Genomic DNA, 24,731 nt, shown 5'->3' with positions numbered 1-24,731 from the left:
TGTGTTTCTTTGTAGTGGATATTTTTCTTGAAATGTTGGGGATCATTTTTAAAAAATAGCAACTTCACCTTCAAACTTGAAATCCGCAAGTTGGAAAAATATTTTGGCCTGAATCAGATATGGATGAAAAAAAAGATCAGGGCTCTACATCTAGAGTAACCGATAATATCCGACGTTTATGTGCGCTTAAATGTGAGTGGATTAGATTTATTTTTATGACGCGCCGCACTTTAAGGGACGAGTACGACTGAGGAGGTGCCTTCATTAATCATAATGCAAATGTGTTTGCAGGTGAACGCCCTGGACACGCTGGGTCAGACGGCGTTGCACCGCGCGGCTCTGGCAGGCCACCTTCAGACCTGCAGGCAGTTGCTAGGATACGGGGCCGACGCCTCGCTGGTGTCACTGCAGGGCTTCACTGCTGCTCAAATGGGAAATGAAGCTGTTCAGCAAATTCTCAACGGTATGCCACGCCTTTGTGTGTGTGTGTGTGTGTGTGTGTGTGTGTGTGTGTGTGTGTGTGTGTGTGTGTGCTGATGAGTGGGTGGGTATTTTGGTTGCTATGCTCCTGCTGCAAATAGTGGGATTAACTTGAATTGTTTCTAAAGGTCAATATTGATATTTTCAGACTGAAGGTGCAGATAGGCAAATAGATTTTATTGGATTGGGAGAAGTGAGCAAACTCACCTGCTTAAAGGTAGAAGAAGCTCCTCATCACAGTACAGCGTTTCAACATTAAAGGTGCCCCGTGCATTGGTTTTGTTAACTAATTCACAAAAAATGTTTAAAACATGAAACCTGCATTGCTCGCGGTTTTCTTCTTCCCTGCTATCACTGGCGCATTGTTGAGGTTCAGTTGTTTCAGGCAAATCAATTTAATAACTGAATATTTTGACACATTTAACAGGTCATACTGGAGCTAAGGTATAAGGTAATTAGTGTTACCTTTATTGCTGCAGAGGCACCTTATAAAATCTATGTCCTGTCCTGCCTCCCTGTGCCTGACACAGTATTACATAACATAACCGAGGAGCTGATTTGCAAACTAGAAATATGAACAAATAAATAAAAAAAACATTGCATTTATTATAGCAGCTGTGGCAGAACCTGCAACTCATCTGCAACGAGCCAGCAGAAAAAGCGGCTGGAAAAAGTGGAGGATTCATTAATCTCTGTCTGTTTTCGTCAAGGTGCAAATCAACAAGATTTCACTCCCATAAATCTAAAATAATGTGGTCGTTTAACTTTTTTTTTTAATGCAGTATGCCTCCCCTTAAAGTCATCTGTGAATTACTGTCACTTGTCCCCTTTACATAGCGTCTAAATCTTTATAGAGGATAAATTTACCTTCCTCCTCACTTATAGCTTTTAACTAATGTTTGTCCAAAGCTTGTGCAGGCTGTGTTTCTCCATTGTTCATTCTGCGTTTGCTGCTCTGTAGAGAACGTGCCGGTGAGAAACTCGGATGTGGACTACAGACTTCTGGAAGCCGCTAAAGCCGGAGACCTGGACACCGTCAAGGTAGTTCAGTTTAATTCTGTCAACAGATTGGATTTTTAGAGTCGGTGTTAAAGGGTTACATGACAGAAAACGCAGAGCCAGTTCTTCTCCTAACAGTTAATGCAGGCAGACTTAAAAAATATGGAAATGGACATGAAAAAATGAATTTCAAACATGACCTGAGTTGCTTTGCTGTGGCTAATGACACTGATTGGGGGAAATGGTTTGCCCCGAAAGGGCAGGAATCTTTTTAATTGCCTCATTAAGGCTCGGAAGTAATTTCCAGAAAAATGCATGTGCCTTCTTAATGCTGGCATGCGATATGTCCTGCTCTAATATGAAAAAGAAGATAAATGTGTTCTTCTTAAGTCTGTAATTGTTTTACTTGGCAATAAATGCTATGATTATAAATGACTGAATCAATGGTACACGACAGAATGCGATGAACCACAGATAAAAACTTGCGATATAAGTGGTACCTTGAAAGTGTCTCCGATGATCTTACACTGGCAGACTTTTATATCCACTCACGTCAGACTCTTATTTTTAAATGAAAATGTCCTGACCTTTGCGACTGTTCTTGTTGCTCACACAGAGTCCCGGTCATAGTGATTTTTGTTAAATGTCAGGTGGATATCGTCCGCTGCGAACTGAATGTTTTCTGTTCATGTCTTTGTTTGTTGCCCTCATTGATTTTGGTAAAAAGAATTGCAAACCTTTATTCTCGTCAAAGGCCACATTTTACATTTGATAACATTTCCGCAGTCATCCTCTGCGGCTGCACACAATGCACTGTAATATACTTCAGTTTAAAAAAAAAAAAAAACTAATGTCAGGACCTTCAGATCCATCTATCTATTATTTATTCTTGCATATCCTGTAGAGGGTCATGGGTGGCTGGAGCGTATCCCACCTGTCATTGGGCGAGAGGCAGGTTGCCTGTCTGTCACAGGGCTAACACAAAAAGACAAACAACCGTTCACACTCACAACAATTTTCAATCACGCATGCATGCCTTTTTTAATGTGGGAGGAAGGTTAAGCACGCAGAGAAAGCCCAAGCAGACACAGGTAAAAGAGGCAAACTTCTCGCTGTAAGGCAACATAGCCAACCACTGCCCCACCGTGCCGCCCTAGGACCTTCAGTATTTGGTTTAGAGTGAAACCCGGGGTGTCTCCACCCTCACAGACACACAGTAAATGGGGTTATCTTGATGAAGAGGTGCTGTAAGCGTCTGAAAATGCTTTGACAGGTTGGCAAAGGATGGCAGTGGAAAAGCAGATGAGCTCTGGTCTGACTTTCTGTCAGCCCCTTTTTGTCTGACGAACGGGCACATGCCCACACAAACCGGGGTTAACAGTCTGCCTGAGCTTCTGATTGACGTTTCTAAGAAATCGTGGGCTTATTCCTGTCGTCTGTTCAAAAGTTCACCGAGTTAGATGGAGGCCCCAGACGATGAGTCAAAGACAGAGACGGAATCTGTCATTCAGGAACATTTTCTACATCATTCAGACCTGAAAACATCATTACAGATTATGCCCTCATTTCTTTCTCCATAATGTATAAGCTAGACCTTCATTTGCTGCAATTTGAACGTCGGGCCCTGGCATATTGCTTTTATCAGTTGTTCCATTTTAAAAGAGATTCAGATTTTTAATATTGCCAAACTTCTGAAGACAGAAATAAATGGAAAGGGACTTTTGGTAGATAAATTACTGTATTTAAAGTTTTCTGAGGCTGTTAATTTTCTTTTAGATGAACTTGCATCAGTTTAGAGCTGCAAGAAATGTCACCGTGTTCTTGATTAATCATTTACGTTCTTTAAATCAAAATGATTTTCCGCTGCTCAGTGCCATTTTGAAATTTCCAAATCTTGAATTTGGCCAACTGACTAAACCCAAAGTATCAAATTCTCCCTTTTGAGAAAATAGAACTAATTCGGCAACTCGTTTGTTGTCCATCTAATGGATCGATCGACTTAACATTGCAGCTCTACTTAAATTGGTCATTGCTGATATTGCTGTTAGATGTGGACTGAACATTGAATCTCAGTTTTCATTGTATGCAGAATCTGTGTTCCACCCAGCAGCGTTTGCTAAAAACAGCTTTCATAAAGAGGAGCACTTGAAGTGATGGATAATGGCGTTGGATTGTGGAACAGCAGGACGCTTTCAGTTCATTTCCTGTAGAAAAAGTTGGCGGAAAGGGGAAGACAAGAATGTATAAATAAAATAGTTGGGTTTGAAATAAAAGAAAAGCAGAAAAGTAATGCCTGTTTTCTTGGTAAACAATAGGGTGGTGGGTGCAGGTGTTTCACTTAAACTTAAAAGCCTAAAAACATTTTTTTGTTACATATTTCCATTCACTGACATTTAATATTACAAATAATAATGCAGTGGAGCAGCATTACTCATGTTTGAAACATTTTAACTGCTATACAACATAATCAATGTATGTCCGGAACGGAAATAATCATTAATACTGATGTGTAGCAGATATAAACTTTATAATTTTATCATCTAATGCTTCTGTATTAAAGTACTGGGTCATTGGCCAAGGTGTTGGACAAATTGAAAATACTGACCTGTTCATAGTGCTCCATGAAAAGTTTGCACCACGCACAGATTTTATCAGCTGGGGAGATATGAACTCAAACAACAAGGGTCAACCTCAATAAATGTTCATGATGAGAAACCTCCTTTTTTTTTTTAACATAAAACTAAAAAGAAATAAGGGAAAAGAATGAAAGATCAGCGACACTGGTCTGTGAAGAGTAATACAGGCCATTGTATATCCAAAAACGAATCTTAAAAACAACGGCAACTGGACCAATCCAGATTAAGTCCTATTAAAACCTAAACTCCCCACGAGTTATTTAGATATGAAGGAGCTACTCAGGGCCTGTTCAGACCTTGCATTAAGATCCAATCTGGGCTATTCGATCGCAAGAATCCAACGTAAAAGACGGGTGTGAACAGCCCTAGGACACATTGAGAGATCTGATCTCTGACCACATTTGTGGAGGGGCTGGGTCGCATGTGCCCGCATTCCTTTGGTAGTGTGAACACAATGTGTCCTGAGTCACGTTAAAGACCACCTATACTCAGCAGGGGTGCTGCTGCGTCAGCGGAGAGCCTTTTAAAATATTCTGTCCTTGTAGCTGTTAACTAAATATTAAATAAATCTAATCAAGAATAAACAAGTGAAAGTATTTTATATGAGTATATGAGTGTGATTCTGTCATTAAATAATGTATCAGCATGCAGTTAATTATTGATGCGGTCATGTTGATGTATAAGGATCTGCTTGTGGTATTAAAGTAAAGTCAAGGTTTATTTACCTTTATTACCGGAGATTGTAGTGTGTATAGAAACTTCCAGGGTTGGAGTTATAGTCTGAGGTCTAACTAATGTCGGGTGGAGATCAATCAATAATAACGTTTGTGCCAAAGTCATGATGCACACAAATAAAACAGTTCTGGAGCAGTGGTAGCAATCCATTAGAGAGCAGCTGTTACAATATTCTACTGCGCCCCAGATGATATCAGGGTTTATTTGGATACAGAGCGGGAAACTGAGATCGGATCTGGAGATGCATTCTAATGCCAGGTCTGAACACACTTACCTAAGGCCAGTCACTTGTGATCGGATTGCCCATATCTGATTCTAATGCAAAATCTGAAGATGTCCGTAGCTAAGTAGCGAAATGTCTTAACAAAAGACAACAAGTCCATTTGCCTTTGCTCTAGCTTCGTCTTCGAACAAATTAGATCTCTACTTTAATTTGAACTTTATTTTATTGTTGCATCTCGGCCTGTGTCTCTGCAGTCGCTGTGTACGGCTCAGAACGTCAACTGCAGAGATCTTGAGGGACGACACTCCACCCCTCTTCACTTTGCTGCTGGCTACAACAGAGTATCAGTGGTGGAGTATCTGCTGCACCACGGGGCTGACGTGCACGCCAAGGACAAAGGGTGAGACATTTCACTTTCGGTGTCATTGGTGGCAAAATTAAATAAATGATGATGATGATGATTTTCTATGTGTGACTGTTTGCCTCTGCAGTGGTCTGGTTCCCCTCCACAATGCCTGTTCGTATGGCCACTATGAGGTGGCTGAGCTGCTGGTGAGGCACGGAGCCTCAGTCAACGTGGCCGACCTGTGGAAGTTTACGCCGCTCCATGAAGCTGCCGCCAAGGGAAAATATGAGATCTGCAAACTGCTGCTTAAGGTTTGACCTGCATGGTCCTTTCCTAACTCCTAACTGACTTTCAGTGCCATAAAGTGCAGCAAATGTACCATTCTGGACATTTAAAGCTGCACCTGGCAAGATTTTAGATCAAATACAGCGACCTTTTCAGCCTAAATCTATGTTAGTTGGCAGTAAACTAGGACGCCACCTCCACACTTTTTTGTTAGGATGTGTTACAGATGTTGATAATCATCGCTGTTCGCTGGATATTATCGGTGGCTCTATTTAGTAAATGTGCAGCTTTAATGCTCTGTAATTATACGTTATTTACATGACAGAGTGTGAGAGGATCAGTGCCTGTGGACGCAAGAGCTGGTGACAAAATGATGATAAAAAACATCTGTTGCTAATGCAGTTAATGGCATCAGGTGGCGTGTGTAACCTGTGATTACCGTGTGTACAAATCAACATTACGGATCTAAGTTTAGTCTTTTAATTGACAAATCAGATGCAAATATTCACTGAAAAGCCGTGTCACGCTCTCTGCGAGGGATAAACTCCGACCAATCAGACTGCAACGCTGAAAATATCCGTTGTGTAACACCGGATCGTCACATCTCTTTGTGTCTAAATGAGTCTTGTGAAATGTTGCAGTTTTGCAGCTGAATGCGTTTTTGTTTTTCCTATCAAAAACACCTCCAGACAAGGTTACATCACCACTTTGTTGCTGCCATATGGGGCCGCATAAATTATTATTGGATCAACACTGCTGAAATCACACGGGACGCGGGCACACACAAACACACAGTAGTCACAAAACACGTGAAAAGGCAAGGTAATGTGTTACTTGAAATGCTTATTTATTCATGTATTGTCAATGCATATTGACATTGAGTCTGGTAATCAAGAATATAGGCAGAGTAAAAAAATTATAATAAAAACATAATATAGTGAAAGACAAGAATAAAAAAACAAAACAAGGTTTGTACAAGACAGCCAGAAAGGTAGAAGTTAAATTATGAAATAAACCGAACTGAGTGAACTGTCTGTTGTGAGAGCGTATAGCAGCATATGAAACAAAGAAAAATCATAGCGTTAGTGCTACCAAGTAATTTAGTGTGAAATTGACCAGGTCAGGCTGTCACGGTAGTAAAGAAAATCAGGAAAAGAACGAAATGCAGCGTTTTACAGCAGCAATAATGGACCACTTTGAGACTAACTGCAACTGAGCAATGCTGGTGGTAACAGTAAAAGTGCGACGATGCAGCAAAATGACAGTTATGGTAGATGAGAGTGGGTTGTAGAGGGGCAGAGCTAAGGAACGTGACAGCCCTGGAGGAAAAAAAGCTGCTTCTCAGTCTGACTGTGCAGGCTAACAGAGGCCTGGTGGACACGCACTGGCGTAATGCAGGGGTTGATTTAATGGTGACTGAATATACTGCTGTCCTGATAAAACGTAATTGTGTAAGTCATTTATCAAGTAAGGCATGCCAGAATTCCCTGGTTCCAGAATATGAATTACCTCCTGTCTCTTAAATCACTGCTAATTAAATATTTTTGTGTTCAGAGCTGTTGGTTCGACAAGACAAGCAATTAAAAAATGCCACATCTGGCTCTGGATTGTTTTCTGGCATTTTTTGTGACAAACCAAGTCTTAATTAATTAGAAAACAATTGAGACACTTTCAGTAGTATGTTCATAGTGATTCATAAGCTGCCTCTGATTACATCAACCACTGAAGGTTTACTGTGAACACTACAGAACTTCAGACTTTTCCAACTTTTCCTTCATGCCAATGCATACCTGATTTTGAAGACTTAACTATCTGGTCCCATGATGGTCCCAGGTTTTATTATGTGATTGGCAAGGGTGCATTCATACACCGATCAGCCACAACATTATGTACCACCCACCTAGACCAGATCAGGCACCCCCACCCCATAGCGATGAAGCTCCTTGATGGCAGCAGCCATCCCCAGCAGGATGCAGCCTGACACACACACACACAAACAGATTAGGAACAACTCAAAAAAAAGTTGTTGACCTGGCCTCCAAATTCACTAGATCCCAAACTGATCGAGTATCTGTGGGTTGCACTGAAACAAGCCGGATCCACAGAGGCCCCTCCCCTCAATATGTTGCCAGACACCACAGCACATCTTCGGAAGGTCCATTCTCTGATGAGTCAAAACTGTTTTGGAGGCACAAGGGAGACCGACACAAATTAGGCAGGTGGTCATAATGTCATGCCTGATTGGTGTGTATAGGTAATGAAAAGGGGGGAGGTCCCAGAATGTAGCCTTGGGGTGCTCCAGGATTAAAGAAGCAAGACTAACAGCCATTCTTATCAGTTCAGGGAGGCTACTTTGCCACTTTGCTAAGAGTTAAATAAAAATGCTGGGTAAAAAGTATGTCATACTATATGTGGAAGGCAGCTACAATGTTGTCATCCACTGAACTGATTATCCTACAGGCGATCCAAACTGAAAGAAACTACTTTTTCTTGAAATATTTATGAAGGCCACATGCCTCAGAGCAAAAGCTGTTCAGACTATCAATAGTTTATAGTTCTGGAACTTATCTATGGACAGGTTATATATATAAAAAGAAACACCTGAGTAAATAAAAACATAACGACAGCAGCTGCTTCCTAGCAGAGCACAAGTGGTGAAAATTATTCTCAGTTGCAGTCATTACGTCTCAAACTAAATGAGAACCTAGGGTAGCGCTAAGTCATCATCACCAGAGCCAACAACTGTGACGCTATGATTCAAAGCTGTTCTGATGTCTTATTGTGACATTGTTGTTTTTGTCTAATTTGAGCAGTTGCTAACTTGAGGCAAGTGTAGTCTTTTATGATATAGATGTTTAAGATTGTCATGAAGACCAGCATGACTGTAGCTGATCAGCGCATGTCCAGCAGTACCATCTGCCTCAGCAGATTTATTTGTGTTCCTCCAACATAAGGCTTGCTAACATAGTGGGAGTTCATTAGAAGTGATTGTTCAGCCTTGTCTGGTATAAACATACTTGACAGACACACTTTTTTCTCTTTCAAACGGTGGAAAGCTTGTGCTCTTTGATCCATTCAGCATAATGGAAATTGAGTTTTATTTATCGAAGTACTATTAGAAGTTGTTACTTTCGTCATTAGCCTTATCGTTACCATAGCAGCAGATCTGATGTTTTCCTCACCGTCGGTGTGTGAGGCTTGTGTGCCCTCATGTGCAGATAAATCCCAGCCAGTGCCTTCAATACAGCTCTGGAGTTCAGAGATACAGCAGCTCCCTCGGGGCATACTATTACGCTGATCTGATGGTGGGTTCAGCTCTTGCAATACGAAGTCTGCAAGGTTAGAGAGACACAGATAGGTGATCGATTGCCCATGGTGGGGAAAAGTTTGGCATTTCTTTCATTCTGGTTAGAAAATTCTCTCAGTCTTGAATTATGTTGGATTTTAGGCACATGGTTGTGATTCTTTTGTGCACATGGTAGCACTCTCATTTGACACGCTCATGCACAGGAGAAACAGAGTGTTCCTGCACGTTGGTGTTAATCTGCCATGGCCTCGGGATGTAACTGTTCTCTCGTTTTGAATAAACTCTTCCAGGATTTCAGGAGTGGGTTTTCCTTTGTCTTCTCTGTTTGTTGACAACTTGCTATTGTTCCTTTTTTGTGTCGGATTTTTGCGCGGAATAAAACTCCCAGCCTCCTGATTGTCTGACGATCTTGTGAGACAGAAAATATTAGCATTTTCTTTGTTAGGGGGGACGTGTAAAAGCAAAATGTATTTCTGCTTAATTAAATTGGAATCCGTCTTGTTAGCGCTTGGCATGAAAGTGTGAATGACTTATAATTTTGGCGAATGTCTTGGTGTGATGTAACATCGCAAGAGACCAAGTGTCAGTCTCGGCAGTGGGACTTTTTTGTGTTTGGAGTTTCTGTTGGTGAAAGTTTCTTTCAGTGACTTTCTTTTGCTTGTTGAATCATGTGTATCTCCTCTAATGTTCTTGGCCATGCTAGTAGCACATGAAAAACATGAAACGTGAAAAACAGCACAAGGTGTTGACCTGGCCTCCGAATTCACTAGATCCCAAACTCATCAAGTATCTGTGGGATGCACTGGAAGAATGATCCACAGGGGCCCCTCCCCTCAACCCACACTAACAACATTCTGTTTTGTATAAGGGAGCTGCTCATAATGTTATGCCTGATCAGTATAGGTTTAAGACGATTTTGTAATCACAATATTATGTAATATGTAAAGTTTGATGAATCTAAAACCTTTTACATCATAAAGCCACATTTTAATGTGTAATCCTTTTATGGCACACTGTAATACTTGCAAAATCAGTGACAGTTCCATCAACCTCAGACATACTTTGTGTGTTTATTATTTTACAAAAATAATGTCAAATGCAGTTCCTATGAGTCGGATAATTATTTGCATAGTATAGCTTCCAGGTCCCTGCATGGTTGACTGCTAGAAATGGAAATATTCTTTCTTTGTTTACACGTAAATGTCCCCAATCATTTCCACTCTAATTTTCCTGGGTTGAGAATGAATCACAGTAAGAATGTGATTACAACAAAGAGATAATTGAAAGGGAGAAGCATAACAGGGATAGGAGTACAGCCATGAGAGGTGGATAATGGACAGTTTGAGGCCAGCAGTGGATACCCAGGGGAGTGGTCCCACAACATTCAATTTTAATGAGTGGATTTCGAAACTTACAACGACATGACAAGGTAAAACGTAACCTAGGAGACAGCTGAGCGATGAAAATGTCTGCTTTCCCTTCATCCCCAGAGTATGTGGTGTTTTCCACTTCACTGGGTGTCCTGTACTCACCTCTCTGCCTCCTCTCCTTTCTCCATCTCTTGTGCTCTCCAGTGAATTACCTTCATCCTCTTTTCACTCGTCACTTGTCATCATGTCTTCCTTGGCTAAGTGAAACGCTTCCACTGGGGTTGGAATGATTTGGGATTTTGAGCGCTGAATTTCTTTTTTAGATTTAACTTTTAGTAGCTGATGTTTTATAGCAACATCTATTCTTTAAACACTGAAGCATTCCCCATGATATTTATTATTTACCTAATCATCTGCTTGGCTTTTAACCAAGTGGAACTTTTAGATAGATTTATCTTTGCATTTTAATTGCAAACCTTGATTATAGGTATTAGTTCACAATAACACACAGTGGATAAATATTTCTTTAACATATCTGAGTTGCACAATTGTCTATCTTTCCTTCCTTAATTTCTCCGTTTTGGCCTCCTCCTTCCAGCACGGAGCAGACCCCACCAAGAAGAACAGGGATGGCAACACGCCTCTGGACCTGGTGAAGGACGGGGACACCGATATCCAGGACCTGCTGAGAGGAGACGCCGCCCTGCTGGACGCTGCTAAGAAAGGCTGCCTGGCCAGGGTACAGAAGTTATGTAGCCCCGACAACATCAACTGTCGGGACACGCAGGGACGCAACTCAACTCCGCTTCACCTGGCAGGTAACATGCTTGCGGAAAGGGGTAATTTTGTCAAGTAATATCTAGCATGTCCCTGAAATAAGCAACCTTGAGGCGTGGGTTGTTTACCAGTGCCACTCACTCTGGCTTTGAGTATGTCAGTAAAAGCTGACCTTGGATTTTGTTACTGCGCAACGCCAAGAGCTAGATGATAAACACATCCAGACAACTATAGTCCTACATACAGAATCAGTTTGTTGATTAATTGCACCATTTTTGATAATGTTTTTGAATAAGTTTTTAGCACAAGTTTTTTGTAAGGACACTCAAGAGTCATTATCACTGTGAATTGTGAGCTCCTCAATGTCACCTCCACGTCACAACAACAAACTAGGTGTGAAACCAGGAGCGTTTCCCCTCAGTTTGTTTGGGCTGGTGTGAACGCAGCAATCGTGTCAAACGAGTTAAGACAGGATGAAGAGGGTGGTCTCGGTGCGCTTGAAATCGCCCCCTGGAGCAGTTTGTGAGAACGCAAGTGAAGGACTGATACGACCACCCACACAATAATATAACCAGATTATCTGAAGTGTCTTGGGAACAGAAACAGTCACCTTTTCAGCATATGGATGCTCCATCAAACTGTTGTTCATATATATAACGCTGATACATTAATCATAGAACAACAATAAATGCCCACGCTCACTGCTGATGCTCCATTATCACTGCGATTTTTTTCTGACTTCCTGAACTCCAATATTTTCTGCAAGATTATGACCAATCACAAAACAGTTTGAGAAGCACCTATATTGAGAAGCACCTATATTCACGCGCTCGCCAACTGTCAGACTGCTCTTGTTATTCTTGCTGTACTCACATATGTTGAGCTATTTCAACTATTGCTCTTCATTTCCACAGCTGATGTGAACATGGATGCTTTCTGCTATTGGGCTGTTATACCATTTAAATATTTGCCAGTATTCATCTATAAATATGTCATAATGTGCAGGTTGATTAAAGCACCATAGAGTAGTTGACCGAGAATAACCTTGACTCACAAACTTTATGAGGTCTTTAAATCGTGATAGCCGAGATAATGCTTGTACCCTCAAAGGTACACAAACACCCTATTATGTATATATTCAGTACCTGTAATCATCCTGACATGTTTCAGAGATAACAACTGATACACCATCCTGCTGTAGCACCTCACAGGCATATACACATGCGCCTAATGAGATTCATGCTGATCTAATCATCCATAAATTTCCATTAAAGCACTTTTCTTTCTGCATAAACTGCAGACCTGCAAACTTGAAACACAAAAGGGAGCACAGATAAATATTGAAAGTGAGGATTTATGTATGTTTACTTATTTTAAATAAGGGTTGTAGGGGGTCAGTAATTAGGCATTTTGTTTGGTTTGCCTTCGCGCTCTCATAATATTTTCCTGTCAAGATTCCCATTAAGTGTTTTGACACGCCCAGACATGAATAATGCAAATATTCCAGCCATGCACCATAAAGGAATTTTATAACAGCTGTTTATAGTCCTTGGCGCCGGAGACGACAGTGGCCTTAGGCATAAAATTTTCAGGTTGTCTCTCTGGCTCATTCTTGTGAGACTAATATCCCAGGAACACTTGACAGAATTTCTTCAGGTCTGGCACAAATTCACTTTGGTTCTGAGTATGATTTAGCACACACTTTTTATAAGGTTCACAAAGGTTCACTTTGATCAAGGACGAACTGACTAAAATTTGGTGGCCAAAGGTCCCTGTAATCTCACAAAACATACGTTTTTGGCAACTCAAAAATTCATATTCTAATTAAGACAATGATTTTTTGCAAATGTCTTTGATGTCTGCAGTGTTTGAAACCAATTTGCTTTTGCTTTGCACAGACCTTCTTAATATACATTTTACACATACTGGATATATATAGAATTTTCTTAGCTAGATAAAGTATATCTTAATTAAAAAACCTTTTGCAGCATGTACTTTAAAGACACGGCTGAAAAACACTTTGAAGGTCTGATGATTTTTTTCACAGATCTGACCATTTAGACACACACCCACGCACCTTTTGCCTTAATGTGCTTGTAATAGGAAAAGGTGATTATACGTGCTGTCACGCTGCAGCTGATATAGGCAGACAGTCTCTGTGTCTTTTATCATTATTTCCACCTCTCTCATTACCTGACCGTGTTTCTGTGACTCTTCCTTTCCTCCATGTATCTGTCTCACCTCACTCGTCTTTCTTTCTGTTCTGCCGTGTTTCCCCTTCCTGCTCCCTAGCCGGCTATAACAACTTGGAGGTGGCAGAGTATCTGTTGGAACACGGAGCTGATGTGAATGCACAGGACAAAGGAGGGCTGATACCTTTACACAACGCTGCCTCATACGGGGTAAGACAAGCGCACACATGCTATAACGTTACAGAGTGTGAGTTCTGATCCGCCGTTATTTTATTTGATATCTTTTCATATCTTGTGGTACAACTCAGTAATGTGTTGCTGGGAAAAATAGTCAGTTGAGCTATAATTGGGATCAGCTCACAAGTAACACTTTACATAACACATTTCCAAAGCATAAAAGCCAAACATTTTCTGGCTCCAGCTTCTCAGCTGTGAGGATCTTGTGCTTCGTTCAATTTTAAATTGGATTAAATTTGAGTATTTTACCTTGAGCGCCGTTCACTATTTCCAGTTACATAATTTATAGTCTATGATAGGGCCTTTAAATAGATAATAAAAATAATGGTTTGAAGACTGTAGTACTTAATATACAAGCCAGATCAGCAGTTCTTTGTTTTGCATCTCAGATAAAGTTTGATATTACTTGAAAAAAATGATTCATTATATCTGGAGTCCTTGGTTGTCTTTAAGCGGCGCAGTGCCCATAGGTTGTCAGCGTCCTACTACTAACAGAGTCAGGAAACACATGTCAGCATGAAAGCTTGATGAGCTGTGCATTTTGGAAAGGCATACACACTCGAGCGTCTCCCACTGTTACTGAAAAACAAGCTGCATTGTGTTTGACACGAAGACAAGAGCCGGAGACAAATGATTAGGGAGAAGGGCAGGGAAATAAGGAAATGAGGGAGCAGTGAGACAAAAAAGAGTCACAAAAGAGCTAATAATTCACTTTGTAGCAGCCATTCGCCAACACTTCAGACAATTGCTTTTGTAAAATGCTTTTTTTTCTGTCTTTCCCTCCCCCAACTTCCACCTCACACTTCCTCTTGAATCTCTGCTTTACATCTTTCCTGTTTCTCTGTCTCTCTCCTGCCTGTCAATACCACCTCCTCCTTCCTCGGTGTAGCATGTGGACATAGCCGCCCTGCTGATCAAGTACAACACGTGTGTCAACGCCACAGACAAGTGGGCATTTACTCCCCTCCACGAGGCTGCCCAGAAAGGCCGGACACAGCTCTGTGCTCTGTTGTTGGCCCATGGAGCTGATCCCACTATGAAGAACCAGGAGGGACAGACACCACTGGACTTGGCTACGGTATATGAGACTTTTTTTGAGATTTTTCTCACGATCAGTCCTGACATCTTCCCAGTAGGACCCACATATGTGAGTCAGCACATCATCATCAGCAGCTTAAATTGATACTTTGATAGTTAATTCTTCAGACAGTGGAGCACCATGAGGAGAGATTGCAGAAGGTTAGATAGTGGAACAGACAGCTTTCTAACTTCTTCTTCACACTCTAATGAGGTTTCCTAATAAGATCACACGGTTCCTTGTTCCCTAGAAAACTACACCTCACTGCAGCTGACATCCACAGGCTTGTTAAGTAGAATTAGCCTAATGTTCTGCTACATTTTGAAGGAAACAAAAAAAGTTTGGCTCTGTGTACATCTTGACATCAAAAAGTTACACAAGATATTTAATAGATGCACTGAATTCTAAACAGTTCATTGACTGACCATCAAACCTCAACATAGTACTGATGCAGCACCATCAAGAATAACCCGGATAATCCAGCCACTTCCAAACAACTAACTGTAAAATGATGGCAAATTTATTCCATATCGTCACCCTGTTAAAATAATCGCCTAAGTCATTTTTTCAAGTTTTTCAGGAAACACAAAAAACTTCACCAAAAGTGTGTCACACACTTGACATAGGCATTGTCTTAAAGGGGTAAAATCACATGATCTGATCAACTGAGGATGCAGGCAATTTAACCATAGGTGGCCGGCGTCATGAGGAGATGATTTTGGCAAAAAAAATAAAAATTTTGACAAAAAATGACTTAGGCGATTATTTTAACAGTGTGACGATATTGAAAATGTGTGTATTTTTCTGGTTGGAGGTTAGTTTTGGAGCAACTTCTCAAAGAAAGGGCTTGTCCCATTATTCATACCTGCTTCTTGGCTGTTTTTTAAGGCACTGCAAAAAAAAAAAAGTAGCCTAAAGTTAGATAGTGTTAGCCTAGAAACCAGCCCCACCCATAGAGGTTTTGCAGCGAGAAGTTGGTCTTGAGTCGCTCCGTTTAGAACTGGTTATGTTCCGGCAGAAATCTCCCGGGCTGTGATGCACAGAAGAGTACCAGCGACATTAATATTTGAGTGCTGTGGAATTTAGTTTGTTTACAAGGAAATGTAATTTCTCTTTATCAGCTACAGTGTCTAAGAAGACAAGAGGAAAAAACTTGCCAATGCAATCCAAAATATTTCTGTAAAACTCATTCCTATGAGGAAGTTTAGCCTTTAATTTTATCCTATAATTTGCAGCTTCAGTGGTCCCAGTTCAGTAAACATCACAGTGTCATTTTAAAAGGAAACTTTTCATGTGTCATGTCTGAATTCAGTCATCCTATAATTTTAAATTTAAGATGCTTCTGTGCTTTGATTAGCCAGGGAACATCATGCTAAAATGGATAAACCAAAGGATAACCAAAGACATCTGTATATGTGCTCCCAGAAAGTACAGCTGGTGGCTGTGACAGAATTATGTACTGTATGAAAATACCAACTTTGGGGTTCCTCAATATCTCACCTAGTTTAGTGGGTGCACCATAGACTGGGGCTATACTCTGCACTATGATTTGATTCCAGCCTACTCAATTTGCTGCTGTCATACCCTCTGCCTCACCCAGTGATTTCTTGTCTCTCTTCACAGGCTCTGTCAACTCTTTCAAACATAGGCATAAAAGGGCCAAAAAATAATAACTATAAATTATAAAAACTTTAAAAAAAGAGAAAAAAATGGAAGTGTATATGAATGTGAAACTATACAAGCAAACGGCGAGGTGGGTTTTAGGTGTCCATGTGCACTTTGTCATTGTTTGTGTTTGTCTGTTGCAGGCTGATGACATCAGGGCACTGTTAATCGATGCCATGCCACCTGATGCCCTGCCAAGCTGTTTAAAACCACAGGCCACAGTGGTGAGTGTCCATGCACAGGGACAAATTGCACAGGGAACTGGGGCTATCGGTGGAAAAACTGTAGACACAGATAAAGCAGATAAGGCTTTTCCCCCTGCATCTTCTGAGAGGCGGTTTGGGAACAGAAATGACGTGCGTGCAGAAAGCGTTAGTATTGACAGGAGTGTTGGTGTCAGTTCAAGTGCAATAGCTGAAGGCATTTGAAATTTCAGGTTCAGGCTCCAACTGTTAAGACACTTTAGTTGTCAGTTTACATGCAAATGTTGACAGCAGTTCAACTAAACTAAAACAAAAACCTGAGAGGAGCAGGAGTGTAAGAGATGAAAGCAACTGAAACGTCAACAGACTTTAGAGTCCTGGAAGCAGCTAAATCAGGAGGAGTTCAATGGATGAAAGCAGCTGAAACTGGAAGGAGTCAAAATAGTTCAAGTTTGGGCACTGTTTTCGACACTCAGTTTAAATTACATTTTGCAAACTACAAGAGTTACTTCATGACCTTTTAAACGGAATCTTCTGCCTCTTACGCAGGTGAGTGCTACTGTGGTGAGTACAGGTGCAGCAGGGGGTGTGGTCATCTCGCCCTCTCCGTCACCATCCTGCCTATCAGCAGCCAGCAGCATAGACAACCTGACCGCGCCCCTCAGCGACATCACAGTGGCCGGGGCCACTGGCATCGCAGACGGAGCATCTGGGTCCGACAGGAAGGAAGGAGAAAGTACGCACACAAACACACAAGCATTCAAGTTTTTAGATTTTTAGCTTCTTGTAACCAGACTGACCTTCCTGCCTGTGTCTCTGTAGCTCTGCTTGACATGACCATCAACCAGTTCTTAAAGAGTCTGGGGCTGGAACACCTCAGAGACATCTTCCAACGGGAACAGGTACACAAACACAATTTCTGTGATGATTCATGAGCCTGTGAAGGGTGTAAAGTTATTTCCTTCAGGGTTCGACTCTAACACTCTATTGTTTGAAACTAATCCAATCAGTTTTCTTGGTTTTGTTATTTATTACCTTCCTTATGTCAAATTTGAGCCATTGTTGAAGCATGACTGTAAATATGACAATGGTTCACACTGAAACATCTCAGTTGCCTTAATAGATTGTTAACACATCCACAGAATTAACTTTAGCTCCCTAAAAACTTTATTATGTATTATGAGTGGTATGTGTGGCTACTCAGCTGCAAATCTAATGGCAGCCTCAACTGTAATTCGATTTTAGTGCTAACTAGCAAATGCTAGCATGCTAACATCCTAAACCAGTAAGGTGATTGTGGCTATGTAACTGCTTAGCATCTGCTTGTTAGCCTCATCATTGTGAGCATATTAGCTTGGTGGCTTTAGCATTGAACTTAGAGCGCTACTCTGAGCAGCATGACTGTACACTCTTAATCTTGTTTTGTAAATTTTAGAATTGAAAAGTTTTAAAATGGGAAACACAGAGAGCACGAGGAAGACAACTAAAACAGAAAGAGGTGGTGCAGAAGTAAAAAGGAAGAAAAGGATGGAGATAACAGTCAGACAGAGACAGAATGGTAAAAGATAGATGGGGTGACAGAAAGAAGAGAAAGCAGACATGGAGAGAGACAGACAGAGTGACACTGAAAGGTGACAGCTGGCTAAAGGCTAAGTATAGAAAGCAGTGCTGGAGCAATATAGAGGATACGTGCGTTTCTGTGCGTGTGAGTTAAATTTATTTTTGGTGCCCGTAAAGGGAAACAGGTCTTCATTAATATTCATATTTCAGAATAACATGTGGAACTCAGAGTTATGACAAAGAAACAAGCATTGAATCCACTGATTAACATCAAGCCGGCTGTCCATTTATAATACTGGCTGATTATAAAACCCATAATAAAAGTCCACTCAGTACATGCTGCTTTCATTTAATTGTAGATTTTGTGTTTTACTAGCATTTTAAACATTTAAGATGTCTGGAAATTATATAACAAAAAAGAAAAAGGTTCCTAGCACCGAATTCACCAAGCTGATAGCAGTTTGGAACAACAGGTAACTAGATGAAGGGATGCTGTAGTTGACAGCATTTTATTTTCAAATAGAGAGTGGTGACGGGAGAAGAGCTTTGACGGTCGATAATGTCCAGCTTTGATCTAAATAACTGTACTCGGCTCTCTGCGAACCAAAAGAAAAGTGGGTGAATAAGATTGTAAACTACAGGAGGAATTGGAAGTCACATAGATGGATGTTTTGTGCAAATGTTGTTTAAACAGATATAATTGCTCTGATGTGGCGCTCTTACAGCTGAGGTGGAACTGTAAAATAGTAGAGTGATGCATCAGACTGTGGAGAGAAACAGGTTGATTTGCCTTGCAGTCATTTTACATGATTATGTCAAACGTTTTTTCTCTATAGAAGCAAACAGCTGAAGTTCACGTCTCTTTGCTGTGACTCACAAAACACATCAGGTTTTTACACTTGGATAAACCTTGAGTGCCAGACAGCTTTCTGTTTTGCTTATATGTGCCTTGTGAAGTATTTATAAGCTGCGATGATTTACACCTATGTCAGTGATCACTGCAGCGCAGAGGAAAGTTATCTCTGCCTCCAGGATGAATGTCATCGCTGCTCTCCCTGAACAAACTCAGGAGATGATTTCACCGTCATTTGCATATCAATGGCTTGATTACTGCCATCCATTCATTGACCTTCTCCGCATGCTGCTGCTGTTATTCATGAATATTTGTCAGACCTATTGTCTCTGCAATATGTCTTAGATCATTGAACTCATTATCATTACTGGTAGGTAATTTTAATAATCAGCAGTTGCGCAACCTGCTGTTCAGTTGTGATGTACTTGTTTAGGTTTATGCGAAGTTCAATAGTTAAATCGTTAAAAAACAATTGATTAGTTCAACAAATGTATAATTAGAAGTCTGGGTACAATAATTGGTGAATATTATCATCATGTAGTTCTATTTTCCTATCAATTTACATACTTTGGGCAGCAATACGTGAGGTGATTTGTTTGTTGTAACCCTGCAGATTTCTCTGGATGTGCTGGCAGACATGGGTCACGAGGAGCTGAAAGAGATCGGCATCAATGCTTACGGTCACAGACACAAACTTATCAAGGGCATCGAGAGGCTGCTGGGAGGCCAGCAAGGTCAGTAAACTCACAGACACCACTGAAAAAAAACAACTTCTCAAAAAAAATAATAAAAAAAGGGGTTAGTGTTTAGATAAATCTGGTGAGATTTAACGGCTTACAGTACTGATGTTCAACCTCGCATTGAAATTAATATTTAATGTTTAAAGATTGGAAATATGATTGAGACGTTATTGCAATAACGTGAAGATGAAATATTCAGTCATCCTGCTTTAAGTGAAAAACACCCAAATGTTAATTTTACATCTAAATGTCAAACTCTTTTATTTAATATGTGAATATATAAATGATCATTTCAATGATTAAAAATGCGACTTAGCCAAACATTGCCCAAGGTGACAAAATAAGATACTTTTAAGGTCAGTGTCATCATTTATCCTCTGCTTACTTTCAAAATGTGTGTTTGCAGGTGGAAACCCGTACCTGACGTTCCACTGCTCCAGCCAGGGCACCGTGCTGATCGACCTGGCACCGGACGACAAGGAGTTCCAGTCTGTGGAGGAGGAAGTAGGCAGACACACCATTACACACACGCAACTTAAACCACACAGAGAAACACAAACACAATAGACATTTAAGTGGTTGTGGTTATGTTTACTTCACCACCAGCTTGAATTTCTGGTAGCATGATCAGATAATGTAGGATTTCTCTGGGAGGATCTTTAGTTATTTTAGTCTTGTGGTTTAGGACATATAACACACAGTGTCGCCACAGTACAGCACCACCCTGAACGAGAGGCTCCATGTCTGCTCCACTGACTATAATCCCCTAGTAAATGAGAAGCAGTGATTGAAGGAGACAGCAGACATCAGTGTGAACTGGCTAAATTAATGAGAACCGTCAGGTGTTAACAGAAATTTAACAGGTAATTTCAACTGTAATTCTTACTTCAGTACATGAAAAATGACTGACATGAGGTCTAGACTATATTTTCAATATAGTATAAAATAATTTTGTCCAGATCCAGCATTGTGTAAATCCAGATGCAGCAGTTCAACTTTTGTAGTTGCTGGTGCAACACTTTTTCAGCTGCATTGGTCTAAATTTCCCACAGGTATCATCAGTGCACCTGTTATGACTGAATGAGTTGCTGCTCTGCTTCATCACTGACTTTACGGCACCTGTAATATACACTGCTCAAAAAAATAAAGGAACACTTTGAAAACACATCAGATCTCAATGAGAAACATCACACTGGACATCTATATTGATATGGACGGGGTGATGTGTTAGGAATGAAAGGTTGCCACATCGTTTGATGGAAATTAAATGAAAAGATTATCAACCTACAGAGGGCTGAATTCAAAGACACCCTGAAAATCAAAGTTAAAAGAATGATGCAACAGGCTAGTCCATTTTACTGAAATTTCATTGCAACAAATCAAAATGGTACTTAGTAGTTTGTATGGCCCCCATGTGCTTGGATGCCTGCCTGATAATGTGCCACTGCACCAGTGTTGTGTCTGACAATGGGTCCAAGGATTTCATCCCGATAACTAATAGCAGTCAGAGTGCTGTTGTCTAGTCTGTAGAGGTCTGTGCTTCATTTGTGAAAACACAAGGTGCCAGTGGTAAACCTGCCAATTCTGGTGTTCTATGGCCACTGCCAGTCGAGCTCCACGGTGCTGGGCAGTGAGCACAGGGCCCTCTAGAGTACGTCGGCCCTCAGGCCACCCCCATGCGGTCTGTTTCTGATCGTTTGGTCAGAGACATTCACACCAGTGGCCTGCTGGAGGTCATTTTGTAGGGCTCCGGAGAAACAGCAGACTTTCTGGCAATAGCATGTATTGATGTGACATCCTAGAGGAGTTGGACCGCCTGTGCAACCTCTGTAGGGTCCAGGTATCGCCTCATGCTACCAGTAGTGACACTGACCCTAGCCAAATGTGAAACTCCACCAGTAAAACTATTCCTGTGTTGGTGTTCGTCTCATTGTTGCCCCTCTAGATTAACAACCCTAGAGGGGTTGTTAACTGACCAGATCAATATCCCAGGTGTTTAATTGCCTTGATGCTGATTAAAAAGTGTTCCTTTAGATTTTTCTGAGTAGTGTATTTCACGTACCAGGAAGCAAGTTAGGTTGTCTCATGTCTGTTGATTTCCTCCTCAGCTACAAAGCACTATCAGAGAACATCGCGATGGAGGCAACGCAGGCGGAGTCTTCAGCCGGTACAACATCATTAAGGTGAGCGCTCAAAACACTTTTCTTTAAATCACACATCTGAATTTAATTACTTACGGTTCAATTTATTATAAATGTAACTCTTAATCCCCTCCTCTTCCTACTCTCCTCTCTCCTACTGTAGATTCAGAAGGTTGTGAACAAGAAGCTACGAGAGAGATACGCACACAGACAAAAGGAAATTGCAGATGAGAATCACAACCACCACAATGAACGCATGCTCTTTCACGGTAAATATATACATGTGGAAAAAAAAGACAGCATGCTGGGTTTCCTCATCATAAACAGTTTAGGTGTACTTCTGTTATTTAGGTATAAGTTATATCAGCAAGCCTTACCTTATTAATTCCACAAAATGTTGTTTCCTTGTTGTTGTTTATACCAACGAATTTAATTTGCAAATGTTGTAACTCACTATTGTGTGCCAGTTTGCATACCCCTGTGAGAAATTACAGTTTTGTAAAATGAATACAACTTGTTTAGGAAACAATGAGCCAAAAGTTTGGAAATTGGCAGTGCAAAACTACCAAAGGACCACATTGGTGTAAAAATTAAGAACAGTTCAGTTTGTTTTGTCTCTTTGATAAATCAAATCTGATTATCCCCAAGGTGGAGATGTAGGTCACTAAACCAAGCAGAGTGTCTCCATCCTGGTGGCAAATCTGTCTTACTTAAATTGTCTCCCCTGTAGCTTCAGTCACTTGTTCTCAGTTGACAGAAGTGATACTCAGTTTGGACTTCCACATCACAGCTCAGCTATTGGGATGCCCCAAGATAAACTCTCTGTTACTCTGACTGTAAGCTTGAACAAATCTCCTTTATTTTCTGTCCCGTTTCAAGTACAGGGCTTACTTAAGACAACCCTCGGGACAGGGCAGTCAAGTTTGGTTTCTTTTGAACTTGACTCACTGTGGAGTAGAAAATCATCAGTTTTTTGTGATGCCTGAAACTATGTCTTGCACCAACGATCATACTACCAGTGTAGCTTCTTAGATCATAGCTGTTCAGTCACACAGTTTCTGGATTTCTCTACTGTGCGTTCTTTGTGCATTATCAGAAGCACCACTATGATACCAGATCTGATCTGAAGCCCTAACAATGAAAAATGTCCTCTGAGCTGGAGGTTTACAGACAAACTCTTTTAAACGTAATTAATATGATTGCCTTCTTTCTCGCTGATAGGTTCTCCCTTCATCAACGCCATCATCCATAAGGGTTTTGACGAGCGCCACGCCTACATTGGTGGCATGTTTGGTGCAGGCATCTATTTTGCTGAGAACTCCTCAAAGAGCAACCAGTATGTGTACGGGATCGGTGGAGGAACAGGATGCCCCACGCATAAAGATCGCTCCTGCTACGTGTGTCACAGGTAAGATGTCCCTCACACTGCTCCTATGACCATGAGGAGATACTCACTGAATTTGCAGAGGAGAATTTCATCTTCATCTTCTGTTGTCCTATGAAGGGTCGCAGGGGTTGCTGGAGCCTATCCCAGCTGTCATCGGGCGAAAGGCAGGGTACACCCTGGACAGGTTGCCAGGTTGCTAACACAGAGAGACAGACAACCATTCACACTCACATTCACACCTACGGCCAATTTAGAATTACCAGTGAACCTAACGAGCATGTCTTTGGATGGTGGGAGGTACCTGGAGAGGACCCACGCAGACACAGGGAGAACATGCAAACTTCAGTTGACCGGTGGCCTCGAACCCAGAACCTTCTTGCTGTGAGGCATCAGTGCTAACCACCACACCACTGGTGGGCGGCACGGTGACGTGGTGGTTAGCACTGATGCCTCACAGCAAGAAGGTTCTGGGTTCGAGGCCACCGGTCAACTGAAGTTTGCATGTTCTCTCCGGGTACTCCAGCTTCCTGGTTGTCTTTCTCTCTGTGTTAGCCCTGTGATAAGACTCCAGTCCCCCTGCGATCTTCTAGAGGACACACAGTTACAGAAAATGAATGAATATTCTGAAGTTGCCCTTTTGTTGACACTTGTATCATATCCTGTCAAGATGATTTCTTTTATACTAATTACAAAAACAGTATAAAATGATTATTAGAACATACGTAATACTGTTTAGTGCAGTGGTACCGTTGACAGCCTTCTGCCTGTGTGTGTCCTGTGTTTGCAGACAGATGCTGTTCTGCAGGGTGACGCTGGGTAAGTCATTTCTTCAGTTCAGTGCGATGAAAATGGCCCACGCACCCCCTGGACACCACTCTGTTATAGGGCGACCCAGCGTCAATGGACTGGCATATGCAGAGTACGTCATCTACAGAGGGGAGCAGGTCAGTACACAGAAACACGTTTTTTATAACTACAAAGTGAGTTGTAACCTTAAACCATCTATCAAGTTATTTTGTCTATAAAAGTGCAGATCACAATTTCTTAGAATCTAGTCTCACCTCCTCAAAAGACAAACAGTCCAATAATATTCAGTGTATGGTACGTTTACATGCACAATAATATTCTGCTCTTAATTTGAATGTGACAATATTCAGAACTTGAAACAGGTCATGTAAATAGCATATTGACATGGGGTAATGAGTTAGGCCTTTTTCTGAAATACACCAACTTTGAATGATTTGAACGCCTTTTCCATAAGGTGGTTTAGGGATTGAAAGGGGGGATGCTGTGTTTACTGCTGCAGCAGTAGTCTACCTGTTTGAAACAGTAATGTACTGGAATATTAATTTACATTAGCCATGTTAAACAGCTTAGAGGGAATATGTTTTTTTTTTTTTTTGTAATAACAAAACAAAGACCTGAATATGTTGTGCATGTAAACATAACCAGTTACACGGCAAAGCATTTAAAATTAATAGGGTGTCATATTCATTTTCTAGAGTGGAAATAATTTC

At 41.0% G+C, this 24,731-nt stretch overlaps 1 protein-coding gene across 1 annotated transcript in view; it reads left to right on the top strand.

The window, feature by feature from the left end:
• Positions 1-24,731, top strand: part of tnksa (tankyrase, TRF1-interacting ankyrin-related ADP-ribose polymerase a) — an 86,448-nt gene that overhangs the window by 58,131 nt on the left and 3,586 nt on the right. The window contains exons 13-28 of the mRNA XM_084572479.1: positions 292-463; positions 1,442-1,521; positions 5,328-5,473; positions 5,565-5,730; positions 10,980-11,199; positions 13,451-13,560; positions 14,477-14,665; positions 16,474-16,554; positions 17,083-17,269; positions 17,356-17,435; positions 19,560-19,680; positions 20,093-20,190; positions 21,795-21,869; positions 21,991-22,096; positions 23,049-23,235; positions 24,002-24,158. Coding sequence (XP_084428605.1) covers positions 292-463; positions 1,442-1,521; positions 5,328-5,473; positions 5,565-5,730; positions 10,980-11,199; positions 13,451-13,560; positions 14,477-14,665; positions 16,474-16,554; positions 17,083-17,269; positions 17,356-17,435; positions 19,560-19,680; positions 20,093-20,190; positions 21,795-21,869; positions 21,991-22,096; positions 23,049-23,235; positions 24,002-24,158 — 2,175 coding nt within the window. The remainder of the gene's footprint in view (positions 1-291; positions 464-1,441; positions 1,522-5,327; positions 5,474-5,564; positions 5,731-10,979; positions 11,200-13,450; positions 13,561-14,476; positions 14,666-16,473; positions 16,555-17,082; positions 17,270-17,355; positions 17,436-19,559; positions 19,681-20,092; positions 20,191-21,794; positions 21,870-21,990; positions 22,097-23,048; positions 23,236-24,001; positions 24,159-24,731) is intronic.

Source organism: Chelon labrosus, assembly GCF_963514085.1.
Source record: "Chelon labrosus genome assembly, chromosome: 22".
NCBI lineage: Eukaryota > Metazoa > Chordata > Actinopteri > Mugiliformes > Mugilidae > Chelon > Chelon labrosus.
Note: the sequence above shows the minus strand (reverse complement) of the source record. Positions and strands in the feature narration are given on the sequence as shown.